This window comes from Thunnus thynnus, chromosome 22 (genome assembly GCF_963924715.1).
Source record: "Thunnus thynnus chromosome 22, fThuThy2.1, whole genome shotgun sequence".
NCBI lineage: Eukaryota > Metazoa > Chordata > Actinopteri > Scombriformes > Scombridae > Thunnus > Thunnus thynnus.
Genome location: NC_089538.1, coordinates 22727755 through 22740254, shown reverse-complemented (window position 1 = coordinate 22740254; position 12500 = coordinate 22727755). Strand labels below are relative to the sequence as shown.

Genomic DNA, 12500 nt, shown 5'->3' with positions numbered 1-12500 from the left:
TTAGATGCTAAAAAACATCTTTTTAAAGCAAAACACTCCATGACTAATATGAGAGGTGGTCTAAACATTTCTCTAAGACCTCTGGATGCTGCTAAAAATCTCTTAAAAGACGATTCACAACCTTCAACATCTGTCTTAAACCAGCAGTCAGGTGTCTGTAATCATTCCTCCTGTTCATACTGGATATTAAAAGATCCTTCAAATGTGCTTTCAATGTAAGTGATGGAGGCCAAAATCCACAGCCTTTAAGACAGACTCGAAAACTTCTGAACCGTCTTTTAACTTTTAAAAACCCACAGAGGCTCTTGAACATCTCTCAGAACCAAGGAAGTCTAAAAATATCTCAAAAGACCCCTGAAGTTCACTGAACTTACCTGTAGGAGCCTTGACAGTATCTCAAAGCACCTGGACGTCCCCGGAGCCTTGGCACACCACCTTGATCTCGGAGGTTTCTGGGGGTATGAAAGTCTGTGGAGCTCTTCAAGGATCTCTGGAATTCAGAAAACCTAAAAGTCTCCATGAAAACTACTGGGAATAACCTGCAAACCAACTCATTTTGGCAGCAGAAACTGTCTTTTTAGTGATTTTCCAACAACTGTAAGTTTAGATAATAATAGAATTGGACTGACTCTCTCTCTCTTTCTTTCATTCATTAACTCAGTCACATTTGCAGCCGTGTCGCTTTGAAACTTGTTTAATTCATCGTTTGGTAACAAATCCACAACAGAGACGGTCTGTAGGCACGGAGCAGTTTGGGTTTTCAACTGTGAGTTTATGATACTTATGAACAAGAAGTCTAAACTGACCAAAAAACCTCAACATTTTGGCTTCTTAATTCACTTCGTCACAGCAAAATGTTGATCATGAAGTATGAATAAAACATGTCGCTCAGAATTCCTGAAAATATTTCGTCCTTCCTGAAATTCAGTGAATATTTTTAGACCCAAACATCAAAAACAGGATTAAATTTAGTCATAATCTACTGTATAATGTGCTTTACTTGCATAAAAACCATATTGTTCAAGTTACAGTTTGTTTTTTCTTTCAAGTGCTGCTAAATTTCTTCAAAACGTCACAAACAAACAAACATGTGAGTTTAATATCTTTACGTTCTCTTGCCAAAGATAAATGTCAGTATTCAGTGTTTCTTCTTATCATGAAGGAAAAGCCTCTGAAACAAATGTTCAGACCATCAAGAGTCCGAGGTACACTGACTGACTGGTTTCCGGAGCTTTAAACCAAATCTCATGGTCTTCTCACAGACTGAATTGTGTAATCGTGATGGTCTACGTGGAGGTTAACGTCAGATATTAATGTCCTCGATCTTTCTCGAGTCAGAAAAATAATCAACAACCAGTTTGACAATCGTTTAAAACAAAGACACCAAACATTTCCTGCAACTAACGATTATTTTCACCATCAGTTAATCCCCAGTATCTTTTCAGTTAATTGTTTTGCTCTAAAAAAATCTAAACAGTGAAAAAAAACAATCCACCCAAAGATATCAAATCGTCTGTGATGTGAGACAAGAAAAGCAGCAAATACTCAAATTTGAGCATCTGAAACCTTCATATTTTGGGCATTTTTGCTTAAAAATTATGAATCGATTATCAGAATTGTAAACGACGGACCATCAACAAGCAGAGAGTCGATTTACTGTCAAAGAGACTTTGTTTCTTGAACTGGAAACCATCAGGACAGCATACTGGTGTTGGACTCATGGACTTAGAGGTCAAAGGTGACACGGACCTGAACTATGGACCTTGTTTTGTTGTTGATTGTTGTTCTGTGTTCTTGTCTTCATGTGTGTTTCTTACTCTTTATGTGTTTATATGTTTAGAACTGCAGTGATTAGTTTTTTTGAGGAATCGTTTTGAAGAGTTGAAGAGTTGAACGCTGAAAACGTGAATATTTTCTGGTTTCTTTCGTCCTTTAAGACAATAAACTGAATATCTTCATTTTATGACATTTTATAGACCAAAATCTAATCGATTAATGGTGAAAATAATTGTTAGTTGCAGCCTGACAGTGCTTTTTACATAATATTTGAAAAATTAATAAAACTGTTTGGGGAAAAGAACATTTATAAACACATTTTATTCATCAGATGTTGTCTAGTTGGTGTCATCTTCCCCTGATATGATTGTTAATTAACACAAGTAGAGAAATATTAAGATTTATTTGCTGCCGATCTTTAAGCGTGATCAGCTTTATCGTCCTGTGGTCGTATAACGAGGCTTTTCCATCCTGAGAAGACAAACGCTGGACGTTTGTTACAGTCACGTTTAAATACGTTAAATATTGGCAGCTTCACGTTAAAACATCAGAACTTTCACAAAGACCGATCGACTCCGTAATCAATACGGAATCAATCGAGGATGCACCAGATTAGATTTTTTTCCACAGCAGTGGCTCCAGATATCAGTGTTCGTTTCGTGCGGTTCCCGAACTCTCCGGGGGGTCACGGAGGGCAAGTCCAGATCACCTGATAGTGCGGTACATCATGAAGTCGACCGTGGTGCATCGTGGGAACTTTCCGATGGAGCTCTCCTCCACCGGCGTGTAGACTTTGATCTGCCGCATGTGTGTGTCTCTGCCATTCTGGTGGTTGGCCAGAACTGCGATCTGGATCATGAAGGTGCTGATCGGCTCGTTCGTCCGCTGAGACACAAAAACACACGAGAGTCACGCAAAGACTTCACACTAGAAACCTTCACACATGAATCTTACTTGTGGTTTTTATTCATGTCCGTGTGTTTTTTACTTTTCCATTTTTTGTTAGGATGTGTGTGTTTATATTTATTTGATGTTCTTGTTCAGATTGTTCTGTGAAGAATAATTTGTCCTTTTAATAATTGATTAGTCAATTTTTTTTTTTTTTCAGTCAAAAATTATGTTTGCAGCTTCTCAGTTGTGAATTTTTGCTACTATATTTACTATATATGACAGTAAATTAAATATTTTTGAACTGTTGGTCCGACAAAATAAGAAAATAAATAAATAAACGTTCACACATGAATCTTAATTGTGGTATTTATTCATGTCAATATGTTTTTTTAATTTTATTTATTTATTTATTTATTTTTGTACTTTTCCCATTTTGGTTTACATTTTTTTGTTAGGATGATATGTGTTTTATATATATATATGTATATGTATATATATATATATATATATATATATATATATATATATATATATATATATTATATTTGTTTGTTTTTTAAACTACCGTGTTCTTGTTCAGATTGTTCTGTGAAGAATAATTTGTCCTTTTAACAATAGATTAGTCAAACTATTCAACTTTTTTGTCATATATGACAGTAAATTAAATATTTTTGGACAAAACAAGCAACTTGAAAATATGAACTCTAACATTTTATAGATAAAATGATTATTCGAGAATATAATCAGCAGATAAATCGATAATAAAAATCATCATAATTAGTTGCTGCTGTATACTAAAGTTATGAACCTCATCACAATATAAGAGAACTTTATCTGTAAAATGACTGAAATCCATCAGACAAACTAGTATTTACCTCCAACTGTTGACAGAAACCTGAGGACAAACACTCGCATCAGCTGACAACAAATAAACTTTCTCAGTATCTTGTTTCTTTATGCGGCTCATTTAACCTCCAGTTTGTTTTCCACAGGAAGAGACGTCTGCTGCTGTAGTCAAAGCTATAAACACACTGAGCTTGTAAATGTGCAAAAAGGAGATTCAGTAAACAAAAAGGTGTTTAAAGCTGTGAAATGTTGTTTGTTTCTGTATATTTGTTACTGTTCAGTTTGTCTTGATGCAGATTTCTGTGTTTAAACAGCTCATCTTAAAAGGGAATAAAGTTCACACACAGTAAAGTGAAAGTAAAGTGATCTGTTTTTTTGTTTTACCTGATTCATCAGAGAGATGTGGATCCAGCCGCTGGGCTCCACCATCTCCAACTGCTGCAGAGAGGAAGAGGAAGAGGAAGAATTTGAGTGATTATGAAACTTGAGCTTTTAAATCCAGGACAGACAATCATCTAATAAATATTTGTTACCCTGATTTCTTGAAGGTTGTGGAAGTTGTTGCCCACTCTGACAGAGATCTTACTGGGTGTGTAGCTCTCGTCAGATTTATAATCGGCATAAATACACAACATCTTCACCGTCGTCCTCCTCCTGAACACAACCAATAAAAACATCAATGAGAGAAAACAAATACAGACACACAGTTACAGATCATCATGGCTGCAACTTTGATTATTTTCTTATTTTCTAAAGTCCAAAATAAAAAAAAAAAGAAGTTTACTATCATATTTGCACAGAAAAGCTTCACATCTTCACATTTGAGAAGCTGCAACTGGAAAAATTTGTGTTTTTGCTTTAAAAAAAATGACAAACAATGATTCTATTATCAAAATAATTGCCAATTTATTTTCTGTTGATAAATCGACTAAACGTTGCAGCTCTACAGACGATTAACAAGCAGAAATACAAAGATATCTTCACTTCCTCCTTGAGACAACAAACATTAATCAATAATTAAATAAAAAGAGAGGAATCAAATGATAAGGAATAAAAACAACCAGGTCTTCATACAAGATCCTGATGTAAAAGGTCTGAAATAAAGTGGAAAACACATTCTAATAAACTCCTGGTGATACAATCCCTGAGATACACAGAAAGAAAGGAAATAACTCCATGTTACCTGAACTGTATGTTGACTAGGTGCGGTTGGGATCCGTCTGACTGCCAGTAGGTCTCCAGGTTGTCGTCCCTCAGCTGATCTACACCGAAACCTGGACATGAGTTCAAATAACATCAGACTAGATTCATCACTCTGTTTACACACAAACACACATCAGACTGTACATCGAAGGGTTTTGGCGCTGACCGGGTTTACAGGAGGAGAGGGACCACACCGCTTGGGAGCCGATCTCTCGGACAGTCCCGGTCCGCTCCAGCTGCTTCGGGTCGGCTCCAGGCGGGGTCTTGCTCGGAGTGGCCATCCTATAAACACCAGGAGAGACAAAAACACACGTTTAGCGAACGCTACTTCACTTCTAATCGCTCTTAGATGCAGAAATGTTTGTCTGAAGTCTCAAAGCAAACGTCTATTTATTCATCACAAAAATGTCACGAATCACATTAAACCAGTCTGGTTTAAGTCTGGGTGGTTTTTACTAGCAACAAGGAGGATCTGGTGGCCCCAAACACAACACCTGAAAACTAATTCAATTTTGATTTTTTAAACCTTTTCCCTGCCATCTCAGACTACCGTCCAGAAACAGGAAATCTTCAGCATTCCCAAAACACATGATAGTGAATCTCAACCCCACAGGCTCTCCAACATGTTGTCTGACCATATTTTTCCATCCAAACTCTCTCCAAGACAACAACATCATTAAGTTTCCCCCCATTTCCCACATTATATATAGTTCTGACACCTGGATCAGCTCTTAATTTGCCAGAACTGCATCCTGATTTGTCTCCTCCTTATTAAGCATTCAAAATCTAACATTTTTTAAGCTCTTTTGTATATTTAAATTTGTATATAAATGACAGTACAGGAGGTGACCATCATATTAACACGAGCAGAGATAAAAACACAAGTTTGGTGAAAGCTACGTGGTCTTTTAGCCTCGTTTATTTCCATTTTTATTCGGAAATTAGTAAGATAACACCAAACTCCCTTTAAAAATTTCACATTTTTAAGTTTTCTTGTCAATTTCAAGATATATATAAATGACAGCATCTGATTTAAGAGTTTATCATAATTATTTGGTCCTTAAATAAAATTCGGCATTGAAGTGACGCAACTAACTGAACATTATTTACACAAAAAGACACATTTTTAAACACCATGATAACTCCACTCTGCATGTTTAAGGAGGGAAACTCGGGAAATATGAAACATGTTCATTATTTAAAAGGAATTTAAAAAGGGGGAAGATGTCGTTTGATTGATAAGTCGTAAGTTATTTTCTGAAATAAAAGCAAACTCGACATGTAAATAAAGTTTTAGCGGAGCTAGCTGCTAGCAGCTAACCTTTCTTCGCTGTTTACAGTCTCACAGCCAGTAAAACTTACTTCATGACATAAATACAAGTCAAACTTACAAGACGAATTAGTGCAAGTCTCCACTGAGTCGTCTTAATACATCAGACGCCCGACAGTTTAATAAAATTCAGTTTAAATCCGTTTTTGTTTGTGACTGCTTATTTTAGGTCCTTCGAATCTCCCACTTTTGTAGTTTCTATGTCGCTTTTATGAGTGACGTCACCTAAGACCGTGTCGCACGCTTTGTGCGTATCTCCCGCCATCTTTCCAGCCGGCGTCCAGGAGGAGAAGAACACGTTGCTGGAAAAAAAGAGAACTTTCACTCCTAATTATTTGTTACTAAACCTCATTTATTATCTTTTTTTCCTCCAAAGCCGGTTAACGGGGGCCGAAGAGGGGTGAGTTATTAACGTACTACTCCGGATTTTGTTTTTATTGCCATAGAAACGAGCGTTGATCTCTAACGGAGCAGCTGTCAAAGTGCTGGGCCTGCGCTGAAGCTAACCGTTAGCAACCTCTAATAACCGAACCTAACGGTTCATTAAAGCTTCAGTTGTTGTCATTTAAACCTCTGAATGAAACAATTGAAGCTCACAAGGAGTCAAAGTTTATTTATATGTTGACAGTAATTAACAGAGCTGTTGTTAAATGGCAAAAGGGCCCCAGAAAAGATGACGTTTTCTTTTTGCGCTCCAAACCCCCTTCAAAAAATAACAACAATTAAACTTCCCCCGCTCGCTGACAAATATACACAACTGTCAGCTCACGATTGAAGACGTTTAATTAATCTTTAGGTTGTGTGAAAGTATTCGGCATATGGATGACTCAAATATCAGCGGGTTAAACAAGGACAAACCTTAATTTGCTGCTGCTCGCCACCGCCCGTCACGTTGCGTTTCGACGAAGGAATAACGTTAATGTTACCGTTAAGATCAACAGATTAACAGATTATTTCTAGATATATTCAACTTTTATGTATGAAATATACGCCGAATTGAAAAGTCGGACACTAATTACTAGTTAAAGGCCTTAAATGACGTCGCAGCAGGCTCATACATTCAGAGGTGAGGTAACAATTAAATACAAGGTTTTTTTGAATGGACTCCGGTGTGACTCACTCTCCCTTTAAAAAAAGACTGAAGCGCTGACTGAGCTGCTACATTTTCATCTCTCTCTTGAGGCCTGAGATGGAAAAATCCAATCAAACCAAGGATCCTGATTAATAAATGTGGGTGCAGTCAGGTTCAGGTAGAGGCTGGTTTTGGGGTTGTGGTATTAGATGTATGGCAGCCCTTTTGTTACATAGAAAGGCTGAGCGGTTTTTTTTTTGTTCATAATTGAATGTGTTGCTTCAGCAGAGTGAACAGAGTGGACACAGGATTGAGCCTCACAACTGTCCTCTTCAGATGAGGTTAATGTCAGTCTGGTGGCACTTTGGTGGATATTACTGAGTTCCCTCAACAGTCAGGTGTCCACATGAGGAGTGAAAGAGGTTTTCCTCCTCTTCATACTGGTTATTAAAGGATCCCCTTCAAATGAGCTTTCAATTAGGGACCGACGCTGTGATTATCGTAGGTAAAAATATCACAAATGGTGTTATTATGGTGCTATTAGTGCCAGAATACAGTTAAATTACCTCACAACATGATCGCCTTGGATTTTAGTGGTTGATAGCGGTCTGAATGTTGCAGCTATAATATAATAACATCCAAAACAGTTTAAACTCTGTAAACAAAAGCAGGTCGTTCAAAGTTTTAAGACGGATCCATGAGTCTTTGATTGATTTCTGGAGTGCGAGTGTGTTGAGTATTAACAGTTAAAGAGAAACACACACAGTTTAATAAAAGTTACACTGAGCTCTTAATCACAGTAATGACAGTAATAGAAATGTTTGGCGGTATTGATACTGTCACAATGTTTCACCACCTTTTATATAGTAGAAACAGTGTACCGGCACATCTCTACTGACAGTATAAGTCCACACAGTCATTTAAAAGTCTCTGTGAAGCTTCTATTCAGCTTCAGCAGTCTGAGTTAGTCATATCAAGTGGATATCTGACACATTTACAGTCTTTTTAGCATCAAATTCCCTCTTTGTGTTTCCTCAGACAGTGTTTCCCTGTTGAGCTGTGGTGGAAGTATAGTAACAAAAAGAGGAACTTTGGCACTAAAAAGACTGTAACGTTGAAAGATATCTACTTGATTTGACTCATTTGGACGCTGAAGCTTCATATTAGCTTCAGATAAACTTTTAAATACATTTTTGCACAGATGGAGGACTGTGGATTGTAAGGTCATTATGAAGGGATCTTCTAATGGTCAGTATGAACAGGATGAATGATTACAGCAAGAAAAACATGTTTCAATGTTCATTTGGGCTCCTGACATTTGAAAAATTATGAACGTGTCCTTTAAGTTTGTGTCTGTCGGCTGGAACAGCTTCACTAACTTCAACTCTTCTTGAAATCAACGTCAGTCATGATGAACCTCGTTAACAACTCGTGTCTTTTGCAGCTCCGCAGGTCCTAGCGTCCGTCATTCCAGCCCTCCATCATGGCGGATAAAAACACGAGGATCGCCATCGTCAACCACGACAAATGCAAACCCAAGAAATGCCGTCAGGAGTGCAAGAAGAGCTGCCCGGTGGTCCGCATGGGTCAGTGTGGAGAAGACGTCGTCGTCGTGTGTTATTTCTCATCTCCAGAGCTCTGACGTCCCCAGAAACTAACTTGTATTCATGTTTGTGTGTCTGCAGGTAAACTGTGTATCGAGGTGACACCACAGAGTAAGATTGCCTGGATCTCAGAGTCTCTGTGTATAGGCTGCGGCATCTGCGTCAAGGTAAAAACACCTGAACGTCTCCTGTCTTGTGGAGAAAATATCACTTATAACATGCTTCATGCTGCCGTTTCACTTCAACAGTCAGAATTCCCAGAATATCATCGTTATTCCTCAAACAACGAGGATGATTTGCAGCTTCGTTTTCAGTTGTTCTGATGATGTTTCTTGTCGTTGTAGAAATGTCCGTTCGGAGCTTTGTCGATTGTCAACCTGCCCAGCAACCTGGAGAAGGAAACCACACACAGATACTGCGCCAACTCCTTCAAACTGCACCGGTACGCCGATAAATTCGCCGTTCATCTGGGACTTAAACATGAATATAAACTATGGAAACATAGCAGCAGTAATGTTACTGGATATACAAGGAAGTAACCAGACTTAGACAGTTTAAAACAGTTCAGTTTAGCCAGTATCGAAGGCTGATTACTCTTTAATTTATATTATAGCTTCATTTAAGTTAGGGTTAGTCCATGTTTTGTTTTCAGCTCCTTTAAATCAACCTGAAACAAAATAATTTGTGTTTAATTTGAGATTTCAGCGTCTAATAAGTTGATGTTCAGAGGTCGTATTATCTCACCAGTAAGAGTCCTCAGAAGTGCTGCTGAAAGTTTCCTCTTGAGATTAATTCACAAAGCAAACTGTCATCTGTAACTGGATTGTTTGTGTTTGTTTGTGATCTGATTGGTTTCTTATTAACTCGAGTGTCATCTAGATATGTTTTTAACTTTGTCTTGATGAGACACTGATGCAACGAGGCTCGTTACAGCTGACTGACTGTGAGTCTTTAGTGACTCAGAAGCTAAAATGTTTAGTGAAAAACTCCTCAGATGATAAACTTACGAGTCCTACATTTAAGGTTTATTTTTAGGAATTTTGAGCTACTTTTAGACCAGAAATTTGCAGCTTCCACCGTCAGTCGGCGACTGAACTGCTGCAGGGTTTTTCTTCAACAGTCAGCAACTATTTCAGGCTAAAAGTTTTCAATGTCAAAGGAAAAAAATGTTTAATTATGTTTTAGGAGGTTTTCTAAAGGAGGGAAGTTACTGTTTTCCTCAGAGACCGCTGTCGTTGTTAAATTGTTGTGTGAAGGCGTTCTGGTCTGTCGTGATTCACAACAATGTTTCTGAACAATCTGATCCTTTAAATAGAAGATTAAACATCTGAGAACAGACGACTAAACCACCTGAGTCCTGAACGATGAGCCGATATGTTTATTAGCCGGATATTTGGTGTTAAATGTGGTGTAATACTGAGGTGTGTGTGTGTGTGTGTGTGTGTGTGTGTGTGTGTCTGTGTGTGTGTTTGTGTGTGTGTGTGTGTGTGTGTGTGTGTGTGTGTGCAGGCTGCCGATCCCCAGGCCGGGGGAGGTTCTGGGGCTGGTGGGGACCAACGGTATCGGCAAGTCCACAGCTCTGAAGATCCTGGCTGGAAAACAGAAACCCAACCTGGGCAAGTTCGATGTGAGTGTTCAAACATCACAGATACACCACCGACCAAAACCCTGAAACCAGGTCTCAACCCTCAAAATATAGACACGTCTTCACTATGATCAAAGATACAAACACTGGGACTGGGACTGCTGGGGTTCTGACAGTCATGTGACGGTCAGCTGTTGTGGATTTACTGGTGTTTACATTCTGTGTCGATGTGGTTTAATAATCCGTCACACTGAGGCTGAAACAAACGATCAGGACTGATTCACCTGCTGATTATTGTATTAAACATCAAAGACGTCACAAAACGCAGCTTCTCAGAGCCTAACTTGTCCTTCAATTAAACCAAAAATGTTTCAACAATATCTGCAGCAAATCCTGAAATCTGAGAAGCTGCAACCAGCAAATATTTAGCACTTGTAAAATAACTGAAACGATTAATTGATTATCAGAATAATTGACAACAAATTTTCCTTCAATCGGTTAATTAATCAACTAATCGTCTGCTGCTTCACGCTGTGTTTGCCGTCTGAAACACGACGGTGAAATCTCTGGTTGTAAATCCATAACGTTGGTGTGACTTTGCTGGATTTGCTGTTAGACGGACGATTGTTTATTATTGATGACTGTTGACGTCATAGCGCTACGATTCACCGAACAACCTGACGGCTTCAGACTGATCTCGTACTTCCACCATCGTTCATGTCACTCAGTCTGAAGGTGATAGAGATTTATATTTAATAATCTTTACTGATCTGAGGTGAAAAAGGTAAAATGAGCCAATATTTTACAAGAAAAATGTAAAGATTAGAGGAAAGTCTAAAAAATAAAAGTTTTATGAAGGTTTCTTATGTTAATGGAGTCAAATTTATATCAGGATCCTTTTATTTCAGTCTGTTGTTAATCAGGATCAGTCACTCAGGGAGGAAACGCTTCCACTCGACGTTTTACAGACTTAATGAGAGAATAAATTTGGTTAAAACACAAACTTGTTACACTCAGAGTGAAATAACTCGATACTATCACAGCTGTTACATGTCGTTATACTGGTCTGTCTCCGTCCCAGAATCCTCCAGACTGGCAGGAGATCCTGACCTACTTTAGAGGCTCCGAGCTGCAGAACTACTTCACCAAAATCCTGGAGGACGACCTGCGGGCCATCGTCAAGCCGCAGTACGTCGACCAGATCCCAAAGACTGTCAAGGTGAACACACACACACACACACACACACACACACACACACACACACACACACACACGACAGCACCAGCTTGTGTTTGTAGTTTTTTTTTTAATGGTTTGAATGTTGCAGCAGTGAGTCAGGATTTGGTTGTAATTGCGGGTCTCTGCCTGCAGGGGTCAGTAGGGGCCATCCTGAGCAGGAAAGACGACACAGAAACACAGGACCTGGTCTGTCAACAGCTCGGTAAGACACACACACACACACACACGGATACAACACACATTCATACACACACACAGTCTGCGAGACGTTTAATAAATAACAACAAACAAACAAAGAACAACGTCAGACGTCTGCTGTTGATAAAAGAGTCTGAACATGTGATCACACACTGAATATACACATTTAGAATTAAAGCAATTAGCAGGTTAAATGATGAGATGAGCAACAGGAAATGAATCACAACAATTATTGATTAATCTTTTAAAGCTACATGTGGAGTTTCTGAGCCCTAACAGCATCGTAGATCCGTTTTTTCCACTTTGTTTGTCTCGTGTTGAGTCCTGCTGATGGTTTCATGTGGCAGTAAAACGCCAACAAAAGCAGAGAAGAAGAAGACTATACGCTTGTAAACATGGATGTAATTAACGCAGGATTTAAAATACAACAGTGTAACTTTAGTTAATAAACAAGAAAACAAGACGCCGTTAATATCTGAAGCTTCTTAAATGTGAAGATTTGCTGCTTTTCTTTAGTTTTTTATCTTTATAAGTTTGACAAAGAGACATTTAAAGGTTTCACTCTGATAGTAACTGAAGATAAAATGATTAATCTAAACAATCTGGCAGATTAATTGATAATTAACTGAGTTATTTTAAATATTTCATTTTCTATGTTAAGAAAAGTTTGAAGTTATGATTCCAGCAGTTACACAAACATCTTGAAGATCGTTTCCAGTTGTTTTACAGTAACTTTGTGTTAAAACTCGTTTATA

The 12500-nt window shown here is 38.2% G+C and overlaps 2 protein-coding genes across 3 annotated transcripts in view; one reads left to right on the top strand and one right to left on the bottom strand.

The window, feature by feature from the left end:
* Positions 1 to 678: 678 nt before the first annotated feature.
* Positions 679 to 6923, bottom strand: anapc10 (anaphase promoting complex subunit 10). Of its 2 annotated transcripts, none has more exons than XM_067580646.1 (6): positions 6905 to 6923; positions 4883 to 4998; positions 4697 to 4787; positions 4047 to 4167; positions 3898 to 3951; positions 679 to 2661 (listed from the first exon to the last, which is right to left on the bottom strand). In XM_067580646.1, the coding sequence occupies exons 2-6, from the start codon at positions 4995 to 4997 to the stop codon at positions 2482 to 2484; spliced, it is 561 nt and encodes a 186-aa protein (XP_067436747.1). In that variant the 5' UTR covers position 4998; positions 6905 to 6923; the 3' UTR covers positions 679 to 2481. The 2 variants fall into 2 exon arrangements, with proteins under 2 accessions (XP_067436747.1, XP_067436746.1); XM_067580645.1 differs by lacking the exon at positions 6905 to 6923 and adding an exon at positions 6108 to 6258.
* Positions 6298 to 12500, top strand: part of abce1 (ATP-binding cassette, sub-family E (OABP), member 1) — a 13544-nt gene continuing 7341 nt past the window's right edge. The window contains exons 1-7 of the mRNA XM_067580591.1: positions 6298 to 6446; positions 8563 to 8704; positions 8804 to 8889; positions 9067 to 9164; positions 10232 to 10349; positions 11389 to 11526; positions 11680 to 11749. Of these exons, the coding sequence (XP_067436692.1) occupies positions 8602 to 8704; positions 8804 to 8889; positions 9067 to 9164; positions 10232 to 10349; positions 11389 to 11526; positions 11680 to 11749 (613 nt within the window). The 5' untranslated portion in view covers positions 6298 to 6446; positions 8563 to 8601. The remainder of the gene's footprint in view (positions 6447 to 8562; positions 8705 to 8803; positions 8890 to 9066; positions 9165 to 10231; positions 10350 to 11388; positions 11527 to 11679; positions 11750 to 12500) is intronic.